Source organism: Mirounga angustirostris, unplaced genomic scaffold, assembly GCF_029215605.1.
Source record: "Mirounga angustirostris isolate CCGP_5_RB_7025 unplaced genomic scaffold, mMirAng1.0.hap1 SCAF_5, whole genome shotgun sequence".
NCBI lineage: Eukaryota > Metazoa > Chordata > Mammalia > Carnivora > Phocidae > Mirounga > Mirounga angustirostris.
This window is the reverse complement of record NW_026991713.1, coordinates 57,901,645-57,918,649: the sequence shown is the minus strand read 5'-3', so window position 1 is coordinate 57,918,649 and position 17,005 is coordinate 57,901,645. Positions and strand designations below refer to the sequence as shown.

Here is a 17,005-nt window from a genome sequence, read left to right as displayed (position 1 = left end):
CACTAACCTGTTCTTGTGGAAAACTGGGAATGTCTGTTAATCTTGGCCCCTTAGTTATTCAGCTACACTGCTCTCAGCCCTTGGCAGCTTCCTCTGAAGAGACCTTTCCCTGTTCCATAGCTACCTCTAGCCCCTGACTCCACCCCTGTTCCCCAAGAGTAAATGGGTAGTGTCCAAAGGACTAAGGTTTAATGCCTGATGTCATCTCCTTGCATTTATGTAATCGGTCTACTTCTCTAGGCTACCTGCTATCCTTCTACCCTCACCCAGTGCTAATCTACTTTCCGAATGCTCGGCCCAGCGTGAGCCTGTAAAACACTGAAGGACCAGGAGTCTGAAGGGAGACTTCTTTTTTTTTTTTTTTTTAAAGATTTTATTTATTTATTCATGAGGGACAGAGAGAGAGACAGAGGCAGAGGGAGAAGCAGGCTCCCCGCGGAGCAGGGAGCCCGATGCGGGACTCGATCCCAGGACCCTGAGCCGAAGGCAGACGCTTAACCGACTGAGCCACCCAGGCGTCCCTGAAGGGAGACTTCTCTTCAGTGCCCTGTCTCATGGGACCTGTCACCCCTCAGACCTGGACTCCAGTGTGGTAGATGCAGTGTGTGGGATCTCTGATTCTCCCCTTAGACACATCAGCTTTTTCAGATAGATCACTGGTGTGTTTACGTATGTACGTGCGCACACCCAGACTGAAGGGCTTCCCTCTCTGCTCTCTCCAAGTGGCAGCCTAGGAAGCTGACAAAAATGGTCTATAAAGATGCTGAGCCAGCACATCCTCTTCAAAGTAAGACCCAGCATCACACTCTGGCACTGAAAGGTGTGACAGGATAAAGTCTTGGCTGGGAGGCTCTAAGACAGACAACCTCATACACTCCCAGCTCCCCTTCCCCCATACCTTTGTAGTTTGTAGACCAATGCTATGTAAAGATTCAATATTTGTAAAAGTGGCCCCAGCAGAGTACTCAGACATCTGCTTTCAAAACATCACTTTACCTGAAAGGCAAAAATAACAAGGTAGTAACAGCTACCTGTTACCTGGCTACCGGTTACCTGGCTACCAAACTAAGAGGGGGAGGGGAAAGGAGATGTCCTTGCAGACTTGAGAAGGGAAGAGGTTATGTTAAGAGACCCAGGACTTCAGATTCTAATCCCCTGGAGTTTTATGGTCCCCCCCCCAATCCCACCCCCCTGCAGTTTTGACAAAACCAGAGAGCAACAGGCAAAGCAGAGGAAGAAATGGGTCAGATGACCTATTGTAAAGCTCTCAGGTCATGAAGCAAGCTGGCAGTCTTGGGCCTATTCATTAGAACTGGAATCAAACAGCTCTCACAGGTGTTTCACCCATTCCGGGTGGAAACACGCTATTAAAAAATCATCCAGGGACAGAAAACTTAAGAGTTCACTCTTTTCATTCATTTAACTAGAAGCTACTCACTTTGTCTGTCTGGTCTCATCTTCCTCTCCTAGACTACTTATAATCTGATTGGCTTATGCATTTCTGAATGCACTCAATTTCTTTCATTTGGGAATCATTCAGTAAAAACTAACACAAAGAATAGGACAATGGTCACAAGGTGGGGTCAGGGTCCTGGCTTCCCTGCCTCCTTCTCTGTTCTTCACCAAGGCAGTCAGTCACAGAAAAGATGCTGCGGCAGCCATGGACGTGCCCGCTCAGAGATTTCTCATCAAGAAAGAGCTTGTTGGGGCGCCTGGGTGGCTCAGTCGGTTGAGCATCTGCCTTCGGCTCAGGTCATGATCCCACGGTTCTGGGATCGAGTCCTGCATTGGGCTCCCTGCTCAGCGGGGAGCCTGCTTCTCCCTCTGCCTGCCGTTCCCCCTGTTTGTGCTCTCTCTCTGACAAACAAAATCTTAAAAAAAAAAAAAAAAAGCTTGTCATTCAGCTGCAAAGAATGTGGCTCGCTGACAGTACCTCCAGGACCCACCGCAGCGCTATGCTTCCTGGGCAGACCCTTGGAAAATGATAAGCACAGGGGTCCTTGGTCCTAGCCATTTCTGTCCAACAAGGACTCCTCTACCAGTCAAGCCTTGCTTCTGAGTTTCTCACTGGTTCGGCTGAGACTGGCAGATCAGCCCTGTGGGCTGAGCCTCTTGCTGCCCCCAAACTCGCTGCCTTCTTGGTCTATCACAGGCACTCCTCTCTCCACTCAGTGCCTGCTCCCTGGACCTGAACTGACAGATACCTACTCCACTTCCATTATATGGTTATTGTATTGTGAGAATCCAGGTAAGTTATATCACAGCATGTTGTAAGCGCAGATGGATAATACAAAGTTAAAATAAAAATCAGTGGTTCCCATGCTTCATGATTTCACGTACCAGTATATATCCCCCCAAACTGGAGAAGCAATCTTGACTGGTAAGGGTATTAAAGATAGGGATATTAATGGGGCACCTGGGTGGCTCAGTCGGTAAGCATCTGCCTTCGGCTCAGGTCATGATCCCAGGGTCCTGGGATCGAGCCCCGCATCGGGCTCCCTGCTCCATGGGAAGCCTGCTTCTCCCTCTCCTACTCCCCCTGCTTGTGTTCCCTCTCTCGCTGTGTCTGTCAAATAAATAAATAAAATCTTAAAAAAAAAAAAAAGATAGGCATATTAAAAATAAAACACTTTTTTTTAAAAAAGATTTTATTTATTTATTTGAGAGAGAGAGAATGAGAGACAGAGAGCCTGAGAGGGAGGAGGGTCAGAGGGAGAAGCAGACTCCCTGCCGAGCAGGGAGCCCGATGCGGGACTCGATCCCGGGACTCCAGGATCATGACCTGAGCCGAAGGCAGTCGCTTAACCAACTGAGCCACCCAGGCGCCCCTACAAACACTTTTTTAAAACCCCACTAACAGGGGTGCCTGGGTGGCTCCCAGTCGTTTAGTGTCTGCCTTCAGCCCAGGTCATGATTCCAAGTCCTGGGATCGAGCCCGCATTGGGCTCCCTGCTCTGCGAGAAGCCTGCTTCTCCCTCTCCCACTCCCCCTGCTTGTGTTCCCTCTCTGGCTGTTTCTCTGTCAAATAAATAAAATCTTAAAAAAAAAACAAAACACCCCACTAACATCTATTAACACCAGTGTTGCATATAAGAAAGAAACAGCTTAACACACACATAAAAAGTAGATGTTATATAATCTCAGCTATGCCCATTCTTTAAGGTACATAAACAAGTCTTTATGAAAAACTCCCTACACTGTCCTTCTCTTTCTCATTTGACTTCAGGCTGATAGAAATGTTTTCATAGACTAGTACTGTTCTGCTCACTGGCACTTAGGAATCATCGATTTATTTATTTTTTATTTTTTTAAGATTTTATTTATTTGACACAGAGAGAGAGATAGTGAGAGCAGGAACACAAGCAGGGGGAGCAGGAGAGGGAGAAGCAGGCTTCCCGCCAAGCAGGGAGCCCGATGCGGGGCTCAATCCCAGAACCCCGGGATCATGACCTGAGCCAAAGGCAGACGCTTAACGACTGAGCCACCCAGGCGCCCCAGGAATCATCGATTTATATATTTATATGATAATATTAAAAGTCATAAACCAGCCCAACAAAAGGAAAGCTCCCTGAGGGCAATGTTTCATTTTGCTGTTTAGTGCTGTACTCCTCAATGCCTAGAACATGCGTATAGTGAGCATGTAATACATAGTTGTTGAATGAATTAATTTTGAATTAACGGACTATCCTGGGTCATAACCTCTGAACCAGTGAGCCCATTTTGGAGATTATAACCCAAGAAAACAATTCAAAAAAGAGAGGAAATCACTTACACAAAAACAAATATAATACCTCTTCCTAGTACATTCTAGTTTATAACATGCTTTCATAGCTTTATTACACTTTGAACCTCACAACAGTCATAAGTGATAGATACAATCATTTCCATTTTACAGATGAAGAAACAGAGGCTCAGAGAGAATGAACACTTCAGGAAGATGTTTATAGATGAGTTATCTTTTTTTTTTTTTAAAGATTTTATTTATTTATTTGACGGAGAAAGAGATAGCGAGAGCAGGAACACAAGCAGGGGGAGTGGGAGAGGGAGAAGCCTGCTTCCTGCCGAGCAGGGAGCCAGATGTGGGACTCCATCCCAGGACCCTGGGACCATGACCTGAGCCGAAGGCAGACGCTTAACGACTGAGCCACCCAGGCGCTCTGTAGATGAGTTATCTTTAATGGTAAAGGCTTGGAAACAAGCCAGATATCCCACCCCTGAGGAACAGCTAGGAAAACTAGAGAATACCAATAAATAATATGTCCTATAAAAACTAACTGCACACTAAAATTCAAAAGCTTACATTAAAAAAGGGCACGTAGGGTCGCCTGGGTGGCTCAGTCGGTTAAGGGGCTGACTCTTGATTTTGGCTCAGGTCATGATCTTGGGGTCTTGGGACTGAATCCTGTGTCAGGCTCCCTGCTCAGTGGGGAGTCTGCTTGAGATTCTCTCTCTCCCTCTGCCCCTCCCCTGCCTCACACTCTCAAATCTTAAAAAAATAAAAATAAAAAAGGGCACATAAAGTAGAATGTTCACAATAACAACTACATAAAAATGTGAATGATCTGAAGCAGAAGAGGGATCTTGGAAATTAATAATAAAGATACATCTTGTAGGAGGCGCCTGGGTGGCTCAGTTGTTAAGTGTCTGCCTTCGGCTCAGGTCATGATCCCAGGGTACTGAGATCGAGCCCCGCGTCCAGCAGGAGCCTGCTTCTCCCTCTCCCACTCCCGCTGCTTGTGTTCCCTCTCTCACTGTCTCTCTCTGTCAAATAAATAAATAAAATCTTAAAAAAAAAAAAAGATACATCTTGTGTTTAAAAATAAAGGTATTCAGGGGTGCCTGGGTGGCTCAGTAGCTTAAGCATCTGCCTTCAGCTCAGGTCATGATTCTGGGTTCCTGGGATCCAACCGGAGTGGGCTCCCTGCTCAGCAGGGAGTCTGCTTCTCCCTCTCCCTCTGCCCCTCCCCCTGCTCATGAGTGCGCATCACTTTCTCTTTCAAATGAATAAATAAATAAAATCTTAAAAAAAAAAAGTTAATTCTGATGCACAGACAAGAGAGTGGGGTCTCACTATAGTTACCTCCAATAAATCTTTTCCTCCTGCACAGGAGGAAAAGGAGAAACCGCATGTACTATTTCCAGGCATGGGACAGAATAAACACAAGTCTGTAATTTCTCTTTGTTCTAATAAAAGCATTTTATTACACTTCCTGGATTTTCTGCTTTGAAAGCGATTCCCCCCATGCTGCCTCTTTCACTCACAACAGAGGCAAAACAGGAAAACCAGCCATTCTGGCTTGCCAAAGAACCAACTAAAAAGAAATTCTTTTTTTTCATCAATAAACTCCTGGATAGGTTTTTGGGTTTTTTTGATTTGTTTGTTTTGTGAAATACAGTGGCTTCCAAACTTCTGGATTTCATAGGTGGGTCTTTAATTTTTTGTTTCTTAATTTAGGGTGACTAACATAAGGTTGCCAACTTTACATTTTGTAACTTAAGGACACTTACACACACACACACACACACACACACACACACACACCCCCCTCATATTGCTGACTACAAAATGGTTCAGCTGCTATGGAAAATAGGCAATTCGTCAAAATGTTAAACACAGAGTTATTCTAAGACCCAGCAATTCCACTCTTAGTTATTTATCTGAGAGAAATAAAAAGTACGTCCACACAGAAATGTGTACGTGAATGTTCATAGCAACATCATTTATAGTAGTCACAATGTGGGAAAAAACCCAAATGTCCATCAACTGATGAACAGATAAACAAAAAGTGGTATATCTATACAATGGAATATTTGACAATGAAAAGGAACAAAGTGCTGATACATGCTACAATATGGATGAAACTTGAGAACAGTATTTTCAGTGGAAGAAGACAAATACAAAAGGTTACATACTGTATGATTCCATTTATATGAAATGTCCAGAATAGGCAAACCCATATAGACACAAAGTAGATTAGTGGTTGCCAGGGCCTGGAAGAAGGAGAGGTAGAATACAGCTAGTAGGTACATATAGAGTAACTTTGGGGGAGGGGTTGAAAATACTCTAATGTTAGTGCTAATGGTTATACAACTCTGTGGACTGTACCCTTTAAAAGGGTGAATTTTATGGTCTGTAAATTATATCTCAATAAAGCTGTTACAAAAAAATCCCACGCAATTACTATATATTCTATTTTCTATTTAAACATAAAAAACAAAAACAAAAAAACTAAGAACAAAATCTCAGGATAAAATACAGTCCATTAAATTTGATAACTAGAATTTATGAAAAAACTAATTATATTTTACTTTCACAGTTCATCATAGACAGATGGGAACTTTGTCAAACATCTTAGACTCAGCAGACATTTAAAAGGATGTCACTTTTCCCACTCAACTAACTACCAGGTGGTTCAAACGAAGCAATATTCCTCTGAAATTAATACTTGTAGGCCTCAAAATGCAAGAACCAAATAAAAACAAAGGAGAAAATATTAAATACACTTGCTATTGAAAATAGAAAATTAACTCACTTCTTGAAAACAAAATAAAGCCAAACAAAAAACTCCGCCCCAAACCAACTCTAAGAACCAGCTTTGAGAATCACTAGTATGAAAAGAATGACATTTGGCATTTGGATTCCAGGTCTGTCCAGTACTAAACTGGTGATCTTGAGTTTGTGGCTTAACCTAAACTTCAGTTTCCTTGTCAGTATACTGAGAAATTTAAATGAAATCATGCATGGAAAGCAGCGCTACTCAAAGCATGGTATGCGGACCACTGCTGGTCCACAAGCCGCTGGTCTGCATTAAGTACAGACACGAAGCATAAGCATTTAGAACATCTTACAGCAAGGTAAGAGTTAATGTTTGTTGAATCTAATAATTTTTTAAAAGATGTATTTATCTATTTGAGAGAGAGAGAGAGCGATCAGGGATGGGCAGAGGGAGAGTCCAATGCAGGGCTCGATCCCACGACTCCGAGATCAGGGCCCTGAGATCACGACCCAAGCTGAAACCAAGAGTCAGCTGCTCAACTGTGCCACCCAGGTGCCCCTTGAATCTAATAATTTTTAAAACTCTATGTTCTGTATGTTTTTTTCATGTTATTTTTCTTTTTTTTGTTTTTTTGTTTTTGCATGTTATTTTTCTGGTAATTTAATTTAGTTCAGGCCCTGCGTATCTCTAGCTTAGATGATTCAACTGCTTCCTAACCTCTTTCCCTGCCTTAGTTAAGTCTATCCATAATATGGTTACCAGATTTGACCATATAACCACCCTACCTAAAACCCTTCAATGGATACATAAAAAACTTCGTGACTATCTCTGGGGAGAATGGGGGTGTCTGGGGTAGGAGAAACATTTATCTCATTTGTCTTTCACTTTAGTACTATCTTAATTGTTTATCATTAGTAATTACATAGTTCCAGTGTTTTACCAAAGTGTTTTTAAAAAAGTACTTTATATATCCATTATAACTCAGTAAACGTGGGGATGGGGGAAGAAAGAAAGAAAGAAAAGTACTGATTTGTAACACCTTGGAGGGGAAAAAAACCTACCTGGTCCTTTACCAAGATAGTTTGAGAAGCACTGATACCAGGCACTTCACTGAATGCTGAGCACAAAGTAAGAAATCTCAAAATGTAAATTTCCTCTCTGCCTACGGGACTCTATGATCAGTCACTAAATGCTTACGATGAGCCCCCAAAGCAAAGAAAAGATAAATGTTGCGCAGGTGCTAAAGAAATTTAAGAAATGTAGTTGCAGAAATAAAACCCGCCTAATAGAAAAGAAAAAAGGTAAAAGACAATCAGTATAAGCTCTAACTAAGTGATACTGAAAAAATATTCTGACAAACTAGGGTTCTTTTCAGGTGAAAGTGGTCAAGGAGGTTTGGTCAGAGGAAGTGTGACTAGATCGGGGCCTTTGAAGGCTCCATAGTGTTCACGCAGCCGAGAGGAGGTGGGGCATTTAGGCAGAGAACTACCAGAGCGAAAGCAGAGAGGGAAACACTTCGGGTAGCTGAAACTAACAGGACAGCAGTAGAAAGGAGGGGTTGGAACTGACTTTATGGGACAACCTTGTCTTTGTCTACCAATTCAAGGATTTAAACAAAAGCCAAGAAGTCATCGAAGATTTTTTGAGCTGAAAAACAAAATGATCAAACTGGGGTCACACAAGCAGTACCACATGACCTGCTATTGTTATCACTACATATCACTCTCTGTGAGGTGTCAATCTCTTTCCTTTCGCTGCATTCAACCCTGCAAAAGATCCCAACCTCAAATCAGTCCAACCATCCACTTTCTAGACTCCTGAACTTAAATCCTGACTTAGATTTGCTGAAGAAAACCAAACCCTGCAGAATGATACACAACTACTGTGTAGTCTCCAACCTGAGCAGGGCCCTCAGCCTGGCCCAGCCAATCTTTTTTAGTGTTCCTGGCCCACTTCCTCTTCTCTTTCCCAAGGACCAACTGTTTCTAGCTTTCACGGTTATCCTCAAGCCCCTCTACTCCATTGCCTCCCAGATCTTTCAGCCGGTGTCTCTGCCCCCTTCCTCTGAGGAACAACTGAGGTCAGTCATCAGACAAGGAAGAACTCTTTCAACTTTCTCCACCCAAGCCTAAAAACATACATATTTCAAATGCCCACCCAGACTTCCTTGCTTCTAATCTAAGCCCTCCATTTGTGATTTATCAATCACTTCCTGTCCCTTAGTTGGTTGTTCCTCATTTCTTTTTTTTTTTTAAGATATTATTTTTTTTAAGTAATCTCCACACCCAACGTGGGATTCGAACTCCCCACCCTGAGATCAAGAGTCACATGCTCTATCGACTGAGCCAGCCAGGTGCCCCGGTTGTCCCTCATTTCTCATTTGTTTCCAATCTTCTCTTTATATCAGCCTATATAAGTTGCTCAAAGCTCTTCCATCTCAGGGAGGAAAAAACCCAACATAAAACAAAATCTTTCTTTGACGCCATATTGGCTCCCCCTTCTCAAGCACAGATGTCCATAGGCCTTCATCTTCAGTTCTCTTCCTGTCTTATTTTACACAGCCTCCTTGGGCAAACTCATCCATTCCCATGTCTTCAGCTACTATCTCTGAGTCATTAGCCAGCAAATCTGTACTCTTGCCATACTGAGCTCTCATGATGTCAATCTCACATTCCACTACCGAATAGCATTCTCCATCTTTATGTGTCATTGATACCTCACGTTAAACATGTCCAAAATGGAGTATCTTCCCCCTAAATTTGTCTCTACTTCTATTGTGGATCTCTTTAAGGACTGACACTATCTATTTCGTCATTCATATAGAAAGCTAGGTGTCATCCTAAATACCTCAAGTCATTAACTCAGGCTAATTCTACTTCCTTAAGCTCTCCTATCCAACCCCTATAAATCCCCATTGCTCCTGCCTTCATTCAGACCCTGACTACCTCTAGCTTAGGTTACTCAACCACTTCCTAACCTCCTTTTCTGCTTCCAGCGTTGTTCCCTTAAATCTATTCACAAAATAGTTACTAGATTTGGCCATATAACTACCCTGCTTGAAACCCTTCAATGGATACATAAGAAACTTCATGGTGATTGTCTCTGGGGAAAATGGGGAGGGAGCTACAATAGGAGGAAATATTTACCTTTCACTTTAGTACTATCTGAATCATTTACTACAGCATGCACTACAAAACTAAAGTTTCAGCAGCTTCAAATGCCTACAATACAAGGTCCTTCATAATCTCCCTACTGGTTACCTTTAAGCTGCTCTCTCAAGTTACTCTTCTGTCCTGAATGCCCTCCAGTCTATCCTTTCATCTTTTAAGACTCTGCCCAAATGGTACTTCCTCCCAACTTTTCCATCCCGAAGAGACCTCTCTCTCCTTTATGTCTACTTTGTGCCGTAAATATACTTCCATCATGGCATCTACAGATCATGTTATATGTCGTATTTAAACAGATTGTTTGAAATGTCTGTCTCCCTCCTTTAGTCTTAGATTCCGAGGGCATAAAGTATTTCTTACTCATCTCTGAATTTCCAGAGTCTAGTTAGAGAATCAGAACTTGCAGAGGGTGGGGCTTGGATTAGAGTGTTTTGAAAATGCTCATCTGGTGATTCTAACTCACTATCCTGTTAACAACTGATCTAAATTATAAACTCCTTAAGATCAGGAATCATTGTGACCAGCACAATGTGAATGATCAATAAATGGTTTCTAAATTGAAACTGAAGCAGACAAGTCCTGAAATTGAGGGAGGAAAGGTTGGAGCTGGAGATTTGGAGGCATCAGAATACAAGAAGGTGTGTGAAGCTGTGGCAGGAAATAAGCTTACTCAAGAGAGTACAAAGTGAGAGGACTTAGGAAGCCAGGGCAGACTTCTTTGTCACCCAGTAACTGCAGAGGACTCATTTACATGTGTTTTTCCATCCAGACTGTGAGTTCCTTAAGGTCAAGAACTCTGTCCTATTCATCTCTGTTCACCTGTCACTGAGCACAGTGCACAGTACCTGTTAGGAGCTTAGGAACTTTTTACTGGTCTGTATCAGTGACACTGATCATAGAAGGAGGTACAATACTTCAAGAACACAAAGGAAGAAATGACTACTTTGGCCAGGGAGGTGGGGGCTGGAAATAGAGGTTTTCAGAGGGACAAGTGAGCTCAGTCCTGAAAGAGAAGTTCATTTGGCAGAGAAGTGGCCAGAACTTCAAGCAGAGAGAACAGCAGGAGCGTAGGTACCAAGGCATGAAAGAGCACAACGCAGACACACCCCTTCCACGTGGCTGGGATTCGAGGGCATCACACAGGAAAAATGTTAGGGAGCTTTAGAAAATGAGGCTGAGAGGATCAGACTGTGAAGGATTTAAACCTGACTGTGGGTGGCCAAAGAGAAATTTTAAATTTAATCTGAAATGACCAGACCGACTTTCTAACTCGTGGCAGTACGAAGGGCAGAGTCTTTAAAGAACTGAGACCCAAGGAAAGGAGCTTAATTAGCAGCTCCCCGTCCAGCTAACAAACCCAAGCAAGGGCTGTATCCTCCTTAAGCCTGACACCCGAGAGAAAGGAGGGAAGGGAATGAAAAATCCATTCTATAAAAACCCAAGATTTAAGTCAAGCGAATTCCGAATTCCGACTCCTGCTTGGGCCACCAAGCTGCACTTGTTTCTTCGGGTCTGAACTGGATGGAAAGTTCCAAAGTGGAAATGCCCGGGAGCCTTCTGTTCTACCTTAGGGGTTCCAAGGCACTTCCCATCACAGCCCCACCCCTGCGCGAGGACCACCTGTGCAGAGAGGCGCGGGGACAACGCAGGAGCTTCTCAGGCGAACGCGGAATGCCGCGGCCCCTACTCGGGACTCGGGGTGGAGAATTGCGCGTGCGCATCTATCGCGCAAGCCCCGCCCCCTGCCTTGAAAGCCGGTGGCGGGAAACCGGGCTCAGCGACTCTCGACAGTGCCCCCGCGCCTCCGAAAGGACGCTGTCCCCTAGAGCCCTCTCTCCCACACACTCACCCGCTCCCCGCCGGTCCTCAGGATCCCTGCGGAGCCAGCAGCCCTCACGCGCCGCGCCGCAGCCTTTCCCGCCACCCGACCCGGCGGGACTAGTCCCCGCCTGCGTGCGGAGTGGGGCGGGGCGAGCCGGGCTGGTCCATGTAACTCCAAGCGAGCGGGGTGGTGGTGGAGGTGGTGGTGATGAAGTAAGGAAAAGGGAAGCGAGTACAAGTACTGTTTTGTCTGAGTCGATCCCCTATGTCGAGCTAAGAACCACAGCGCTATGAATTTTCTGCTGACTTAAGAAAGTAGGGATCAAATTCCGATTAGAGGTAAATTTACAAACATTCTTCCCCTTCTCCTAGTCAAGTGGATTTTTCCAAAGTCTCAAAGGTTAGTTAGAAAAATTAGGCTTTATTTGGGAGGAAGTGGAGAGTTGAGCTACGGGCTAGAGGGGTCTTTGCGGGCGGGGTGTCTTTCATGCTAGAGGTATAGGTTTAAAAGCTTGCGAAGCGTGCAGGCTCCTAAAAGGAAGAGAACAACAATAAATATTCATTGGTAAGTTGAGGATCTCCTCTGGACTCTGCTGAGATTGAGTGTATTTTGCCGATGACAAAAGAAGATAGGGCTCAGACGAATAATTATCTCCTGAATTATTAATCATTTGAATAGAAGGAATCAGTTTCTGGGACATGAAGGGAGTTAGAAGAGATTTGCTGAAGATGAAAGGACACATGAGAGAAAAATGAAAGGACGCACACAAAAAGAGGAAAATAAGGAAGACTATAAAACTAGGGGTAAAAGCAGAAAGATACCATTTGAAGAGTGTTTTGATCTGCTCTAACTAAATTAAAACTCCGAGGGTCAAAGCCTCTCCCTCCTACGGCCCCCCACCCCTACCTCTGCATTTGCTCCAGGCATCAGATTTCCTGTTTTGACCTTAGGGAGCTCTTTGGCTTAAGTACCAGCTGCCTGGAAGCCCCTCTGGGGATGTCTGGCAGAATCGCTAAACTACTTAATTTTTCTAGATTCTAGGCTCACCCTACCCCTTTTTTAGGTTGGGAGCTCACTGGCCCAGGGCCTCCAAAGAGATCCATCATACCAGAATGAACACAAAACCCAGCCGGTGGATGTAGACAAGTTTATGTGGCTTTACAGAACAGTTCAAACCCCAGTGTTCACTTTTCTCAGAGCTACTTCCCCACCCAAGTCCCTGGGGCAAGCATCCCTGAGATAAGTAGGCTACACTCTCCTGTTAACTTCCCCAACTTTTTTTGGTACAATTGCAGCCTGATCTGGGGCTCATACCTCCATTTTCTCTCTCCCTGCCCCCAGCCCCTTCTCCCAATCCTTGGAATGCCTTGTCTCCATCTGCCTCCTGTGAGGAGTACTCCCTGCTTCCCTGCTCCCGCATAAACCTAGGGCCCTAATAAACTTGACTGGCAGCAGGGTGAAGGCCAGAAGCTTAAAGGTCTTGGTTCCCTGTGCTCACCACACTGGGTTGGGAGAGGAAGGTATAGGGTGACACCTTTTTTCCCTTCCCTACCTCTCCTGCTGTGCCCCAAAACTCAGACACAGCCACATTCACTCACATTCATACCATTCATACGCACAATCATGCACACACAGCGGCGAAGAGAGGTGGGATGGGGAGAAAGGGAAGGGAAGTTTGCACAAATCAGCTCATGAATGCAACTTGAAAGATTTCACACGGCAAAAGGCAAAAAAAACACACACATAAATTAAAAAATAAAGAAGTACATGTCCCTCCCCCAGTCTCTTTCTTCATCCAGGGGCTGGCTCAGCCCCTCCGAGTAAACCCAGAAGCTTCCTACTCCCTCTAGCCAACTGGAGCTTTCACAGGGCCTGGGTCTTCAGTTCAACAGGTTCCCCAGTGCTCTCTGGTTGTCCATTGGAGTCACTGGGCCTGGCACCCTTGAGAATAGACAGTCTCTCAGAAACACTCTTGAGCCGGGGGAAGAGGAGAAAGTCGTAGAGGAGACTGCCTAGTCCCCCTCCAATGATTGGGCCCACCCAGTATACCTGTAGGAAAAGGAGAGGAATAATCAGACTTGGGGAAGGGATCAAGAGCAAGGCTTCTCTTTTTCCAACTCTATGGGTAGAAAACAGACATCTGTACTTGGCATATACAACTGGGCACTATTTAAGCAGAAACCAGTGTTTGTTTGTTTTTAAATTCTAAACTGCTCTACTGCCTGTACCTCGAAACTTACCATTTCTTTTCTGACTCACCAGATTAGTCCTTTATCCCACATATATATTCTATTTCTTGTTATCAGTTTTCACTAGTTTATAGATTGCTTTGAAAAAAATGTTTTAATTGTGGTAAAACATATAACGTAAAATTTACCACCTTAACCAATTCTAAGTGTACAGTACAGATATATGTTAAGTATATCATATTGTTGTGCAACAAATCTCCAGAACTCCTTCATCTTGCCAACCTGAATCTCTATACCCATTAAATAACAGCTGCCCATTGCCCCCTCTCCTGAACCCCCATCAAGTACCCTTTTGCTTTGTTTCAATGATTTTTGACTACTCTAGATACTTCACATAAGTGGAGTTATACAGTATTTGTCATTTGGTGACTGGTGTATTTCATGCAGCATAATGTCCTCGAGGCTCATACAAGTTGTAGCCTGTGACAGGACTTCCTTCTTTGTAAGGCTGAATACTATTCCAGTGCATGTAGAGACTACATTTTGCTTATCCACTCACTTGTGAGGGACACTTGGGTTGCTTTCACCTTTTGGTTATTGTGAATAATGCTGCCATGAAAATAGGCTTACAGCTTTGAAAAATTTTTTTAAATTATTTCTGTATATTTGGCTGGCATATGGCCAAACAACACAAACATAGCCAATTTTTATTGAGGTCTTAGTCCATACCAGATTCTGTGCTAAATATTTCACATATATAATGTTCACACTTATTTCTCTTAACACCCCATTTTATGGTAAGGAAACTGGGGTGCAGAATGACAGAGTCATTTGCCGTGGTCACACGCAAGGCCAATAATGTGCTAGAATTGGGATGAGGCACAGGCCCATCTGTACTCATATACATCCTGAGCTCTGAGAGTAGAAGGTTTGGACTCCTTGTTCAGTTGTCTATCCTCAAAGTGCTAGTTTTAGAATCCTGTGGATACTTAGTAAAAATCCCTGACCAACCAGTGAAGGAACAATATGAGCAAGAGCCTCTCTTTCTAGCAAAATAATGAATCCTGTTCACACAGGCATGCCAAACTCTGTGACAGCCCCTTTAGCTGGGTGCTAGTAAAGCAGTTAACACATCCAGATGGAAAGCAGGAACCACACATGGAGCCTGCAGCCCACACCCACACAGGAAGGCTTCAGGATCTTGCCCTTCTCCCCTCACTCACCCAGTGGTTGGTGAAGTTTCTGGTGAGAATGGCAGGAGCAAAGGAGCGGGCAGGGTTCATGCCTGCACCAGTATAATACATCTGCAAAAGACACAGTCATAACTGAGACACTTTCCCCTCCTCTACCTCAGCTTCTCTCCCTACAACCCACATACCCGAGGGCTGGGCCCCCAGCCAGCAGCAAGTAGGGAAGGACAAACTACGTGGGGGCTCCACAGTGGAGGAAAGGCACTGATACCTCATCTGGGGTCAGACTATGGATCCATAGACAAAGCCCGCATCTACCCATGATGCATACATTTCCACCTTGGTGGGTCAAGAAGAACCAGATACAGAGGTCACAGAAGAGAGGACTAGAACAGTGTTGAATCCTCTTGTTGCCGACTGAAACAGAGTGAGGTGGACTATGTTCATGTTTGACAGTGGGCTGGGCAGAAAGAAACTTCAAAAGTTGCAAAAGGGCGAGGGGCCCTAGAATCCTTAAACAAGAAGTTTCTCCCCTTTCCTGCTTACCCCAAAGAGGTGCCCCAGGGTGAGGGAGAAGCCAACAGCCAGGGCTACAGATCCCAGGCGGCCATTCCGCCTCTCGTCGTATGTGGCAAAGATGCAGAGCACAAACTGGAGCGTCAGGAAGATCTCCACCGTGGTGGCCTGGCCCACACTCACCCCAGGGTGCAACTGGGCAAAGGAAGAAGAAAGGAGGCAGCTCGTTAGGGTTGCCACAATGTTACCTCCTCAAGGCTTCCCACACAGCAACCCCCTTATGGCCATCAGTTCCCTGGAGAGGGAGGATACAACCCCCCTCACAGTAATTGTATTTCTTTCTTAATTTCTCCTAATAATACCCCTTCGTGGTAGAAAGAATTGTACCCACTTATGCAGATGAGGAAGCTGAGGCTCCAGGCCCCGTCAGGTAAAATAAGTTTCCTCAACAAACTGCAAGGAGTTGGAAGGAAAGCTGAAACCAGAACTCGGGTCTCTTGAGTCAGTCCAGGCCTTTATGCCTTCCTACTCCTCCAAACTACCTTTGACACATGCGCGTGCGCACACAGACTCAGACACACAGACACACACACAGACACACACACAGACACACAGACACGCACACAATGGCCCACACCCCTGAGGAGCTGATCGGCCTCCACCAGGCGGGGAGTCAGGGTACCAGGTTCCTCCAGCCCCACTTAGCTGACCATTACCGTATTAAGTGCTAGGTTTCCTCGGACGGCAGGCGGGGTGACACTATACAGCACGGCAGCCCCAGCCACAGCTCCCAGGAGTTGGGCTGCCATATAGCAGAAGGCACGGAGCAGAGACATCTGGGAACCCACAAGGAAGGCGAAAGTGACTGCAGGATTGACATGGGCCCCGCTGATGTGGCCCACAGCCTGCACCAGTGTAGCCAGGGCCAGGCCAAAGGCCAGAGCCACCTGCAGGACATGCAGGGGTCCGGGGGCCCATCGCAGTGAGGCCCCCAATCCGAAAAAGACATAGAAGAGGGTGGCAAAGAACTCAGCAAATATGGCCCTCCAGAAGGAGGCTGACCGCAGTTCCCACATGGCAGGGGGGATGGGCACAATGCTTGGGTCCCTGATACCCCCCTGGCCGTTCTGGGTGGACAGTCCCCTTTATAGAGGACTCTTAATCCCTGGGAGGGGCAGGCTGAAGTGGCTGGCCCAGCCTCTTAACCCCTTCACAGCTGCAGAGGGCTGGGCCCACTCTTATGCATCTGATAAAGCTGCTGGATTTTCCCCTCCCTCTTCCATGGGAGAAGAGCCATGGGTGTTGGTTAGGGTGGGGGTTGGAGTCAGGGCTAGAGAGCCTCTGAGAGAAAAGGACCAAGAACAGGGGGACTGTAAAAAGTCTGTTTTTCTTTTTGTGTCAAAGTTGGGGATCGTGATACTGATTGACATCTATATTAGAACACTCCTCAACTCTGCTTGGAAGATCAGTCAAACTGAGTTCACTTCGTAGGGTATGAGACTGTGCTCCTGGGGGCCTTCATTCTTCTCTGAGTCGGCCAGGGGTAAGGGTGGGGGTGGGGGTCAGGGGTGGGGTCCAGCAGGGAAGTTGGATAACTGAAGAGAATTCTTTAGTTCTCTGGGAT

The 17,005-nt window shown here is 45.3% G+C and overlaps 2 protein-coding genes across 3 annotated transcripts in view; both read right to left on the bottom strand.

Moving 5' to 3' along the window:
* TIMELESS (timeless circadian regulator) overlaps positions 1–11,631 on the bottom strand; it is a 28,008-nt gene extending 16,377 nt beyond the window's left edge. Inside the window, exons 1-2 of one of the 2 annotated variants that reach the window (XM_064591081.1) lie at positions 11,514–11,607; positions 5,914–5,991 (exon numbers count right to left, since the gene is read on the bottom strand). In XM_064591081.1, the coding sequence (XP_064447151.1) occupies positions 5,914–5,926 (13 nt within the window). In that variant the 5' untranslated portion in view covers positions 5,927–5,991; positions 11,514–11,607. Of the gene's footprint in view, positions 1–5,913; positions 5,992–11,513 lie in introns of both variants that reach the window. The other variant, XM_045873185.3, reaches the window with a different exon arrangement.
* A 277-nt stretch (positions 11,632–11,908) lies between these two features.
* MIP (major intrinsic protein of lens fiber) lies at positions 11,909–16,789 on the bottom strand. Its single transcript, XM_045873182.3, has 4 exons — positions 16,098–16,789; positions 15,412–15,576; positions 14,899–14,979; positions 11,909–13,535 (listed from the first exon to the last, which is right to left on the bottom strand). The coding sequence occupies exons 1-4, from the start codon at positions 16,455–16,457 to the stop codon at positions 13,350–13,352; spliced, it is 792 nt and encodes a 263-aa protein (XP_045729138.1). The 5' UTR covers positions 16,458–16,789; the 3' UTR covers positions 11,909–13,349.
* Positions 16,790–17,005: the final 216 nt, after the last annotated feature.

Excerpts from the sequence above, each read along its gene's own strand:
- MIP (XM_045873182.3), bottom strand. The coding sequence starts at position 16,457 with ATGTGGGAACTGCGGTCAGCCTCCTTCTGGAGGGCCATATTTGCTGAG. Across the intron at positions 15,577-16,097 it reads GAAACCTAGCACTTAATACG|TTGCACCCTGGGGTGAGTGT; the intron begins GTAATGGTCAGC and ends TCCTTTGCCCAG. Across the intron at positions 14,980-15,411 it reads CCCTGGGGCACCTCTTTGGG|ATGTATTATACTGGTGCAGG; the intron begins GTAAGCAGGAAA and ends TGTCTTTTGCAG.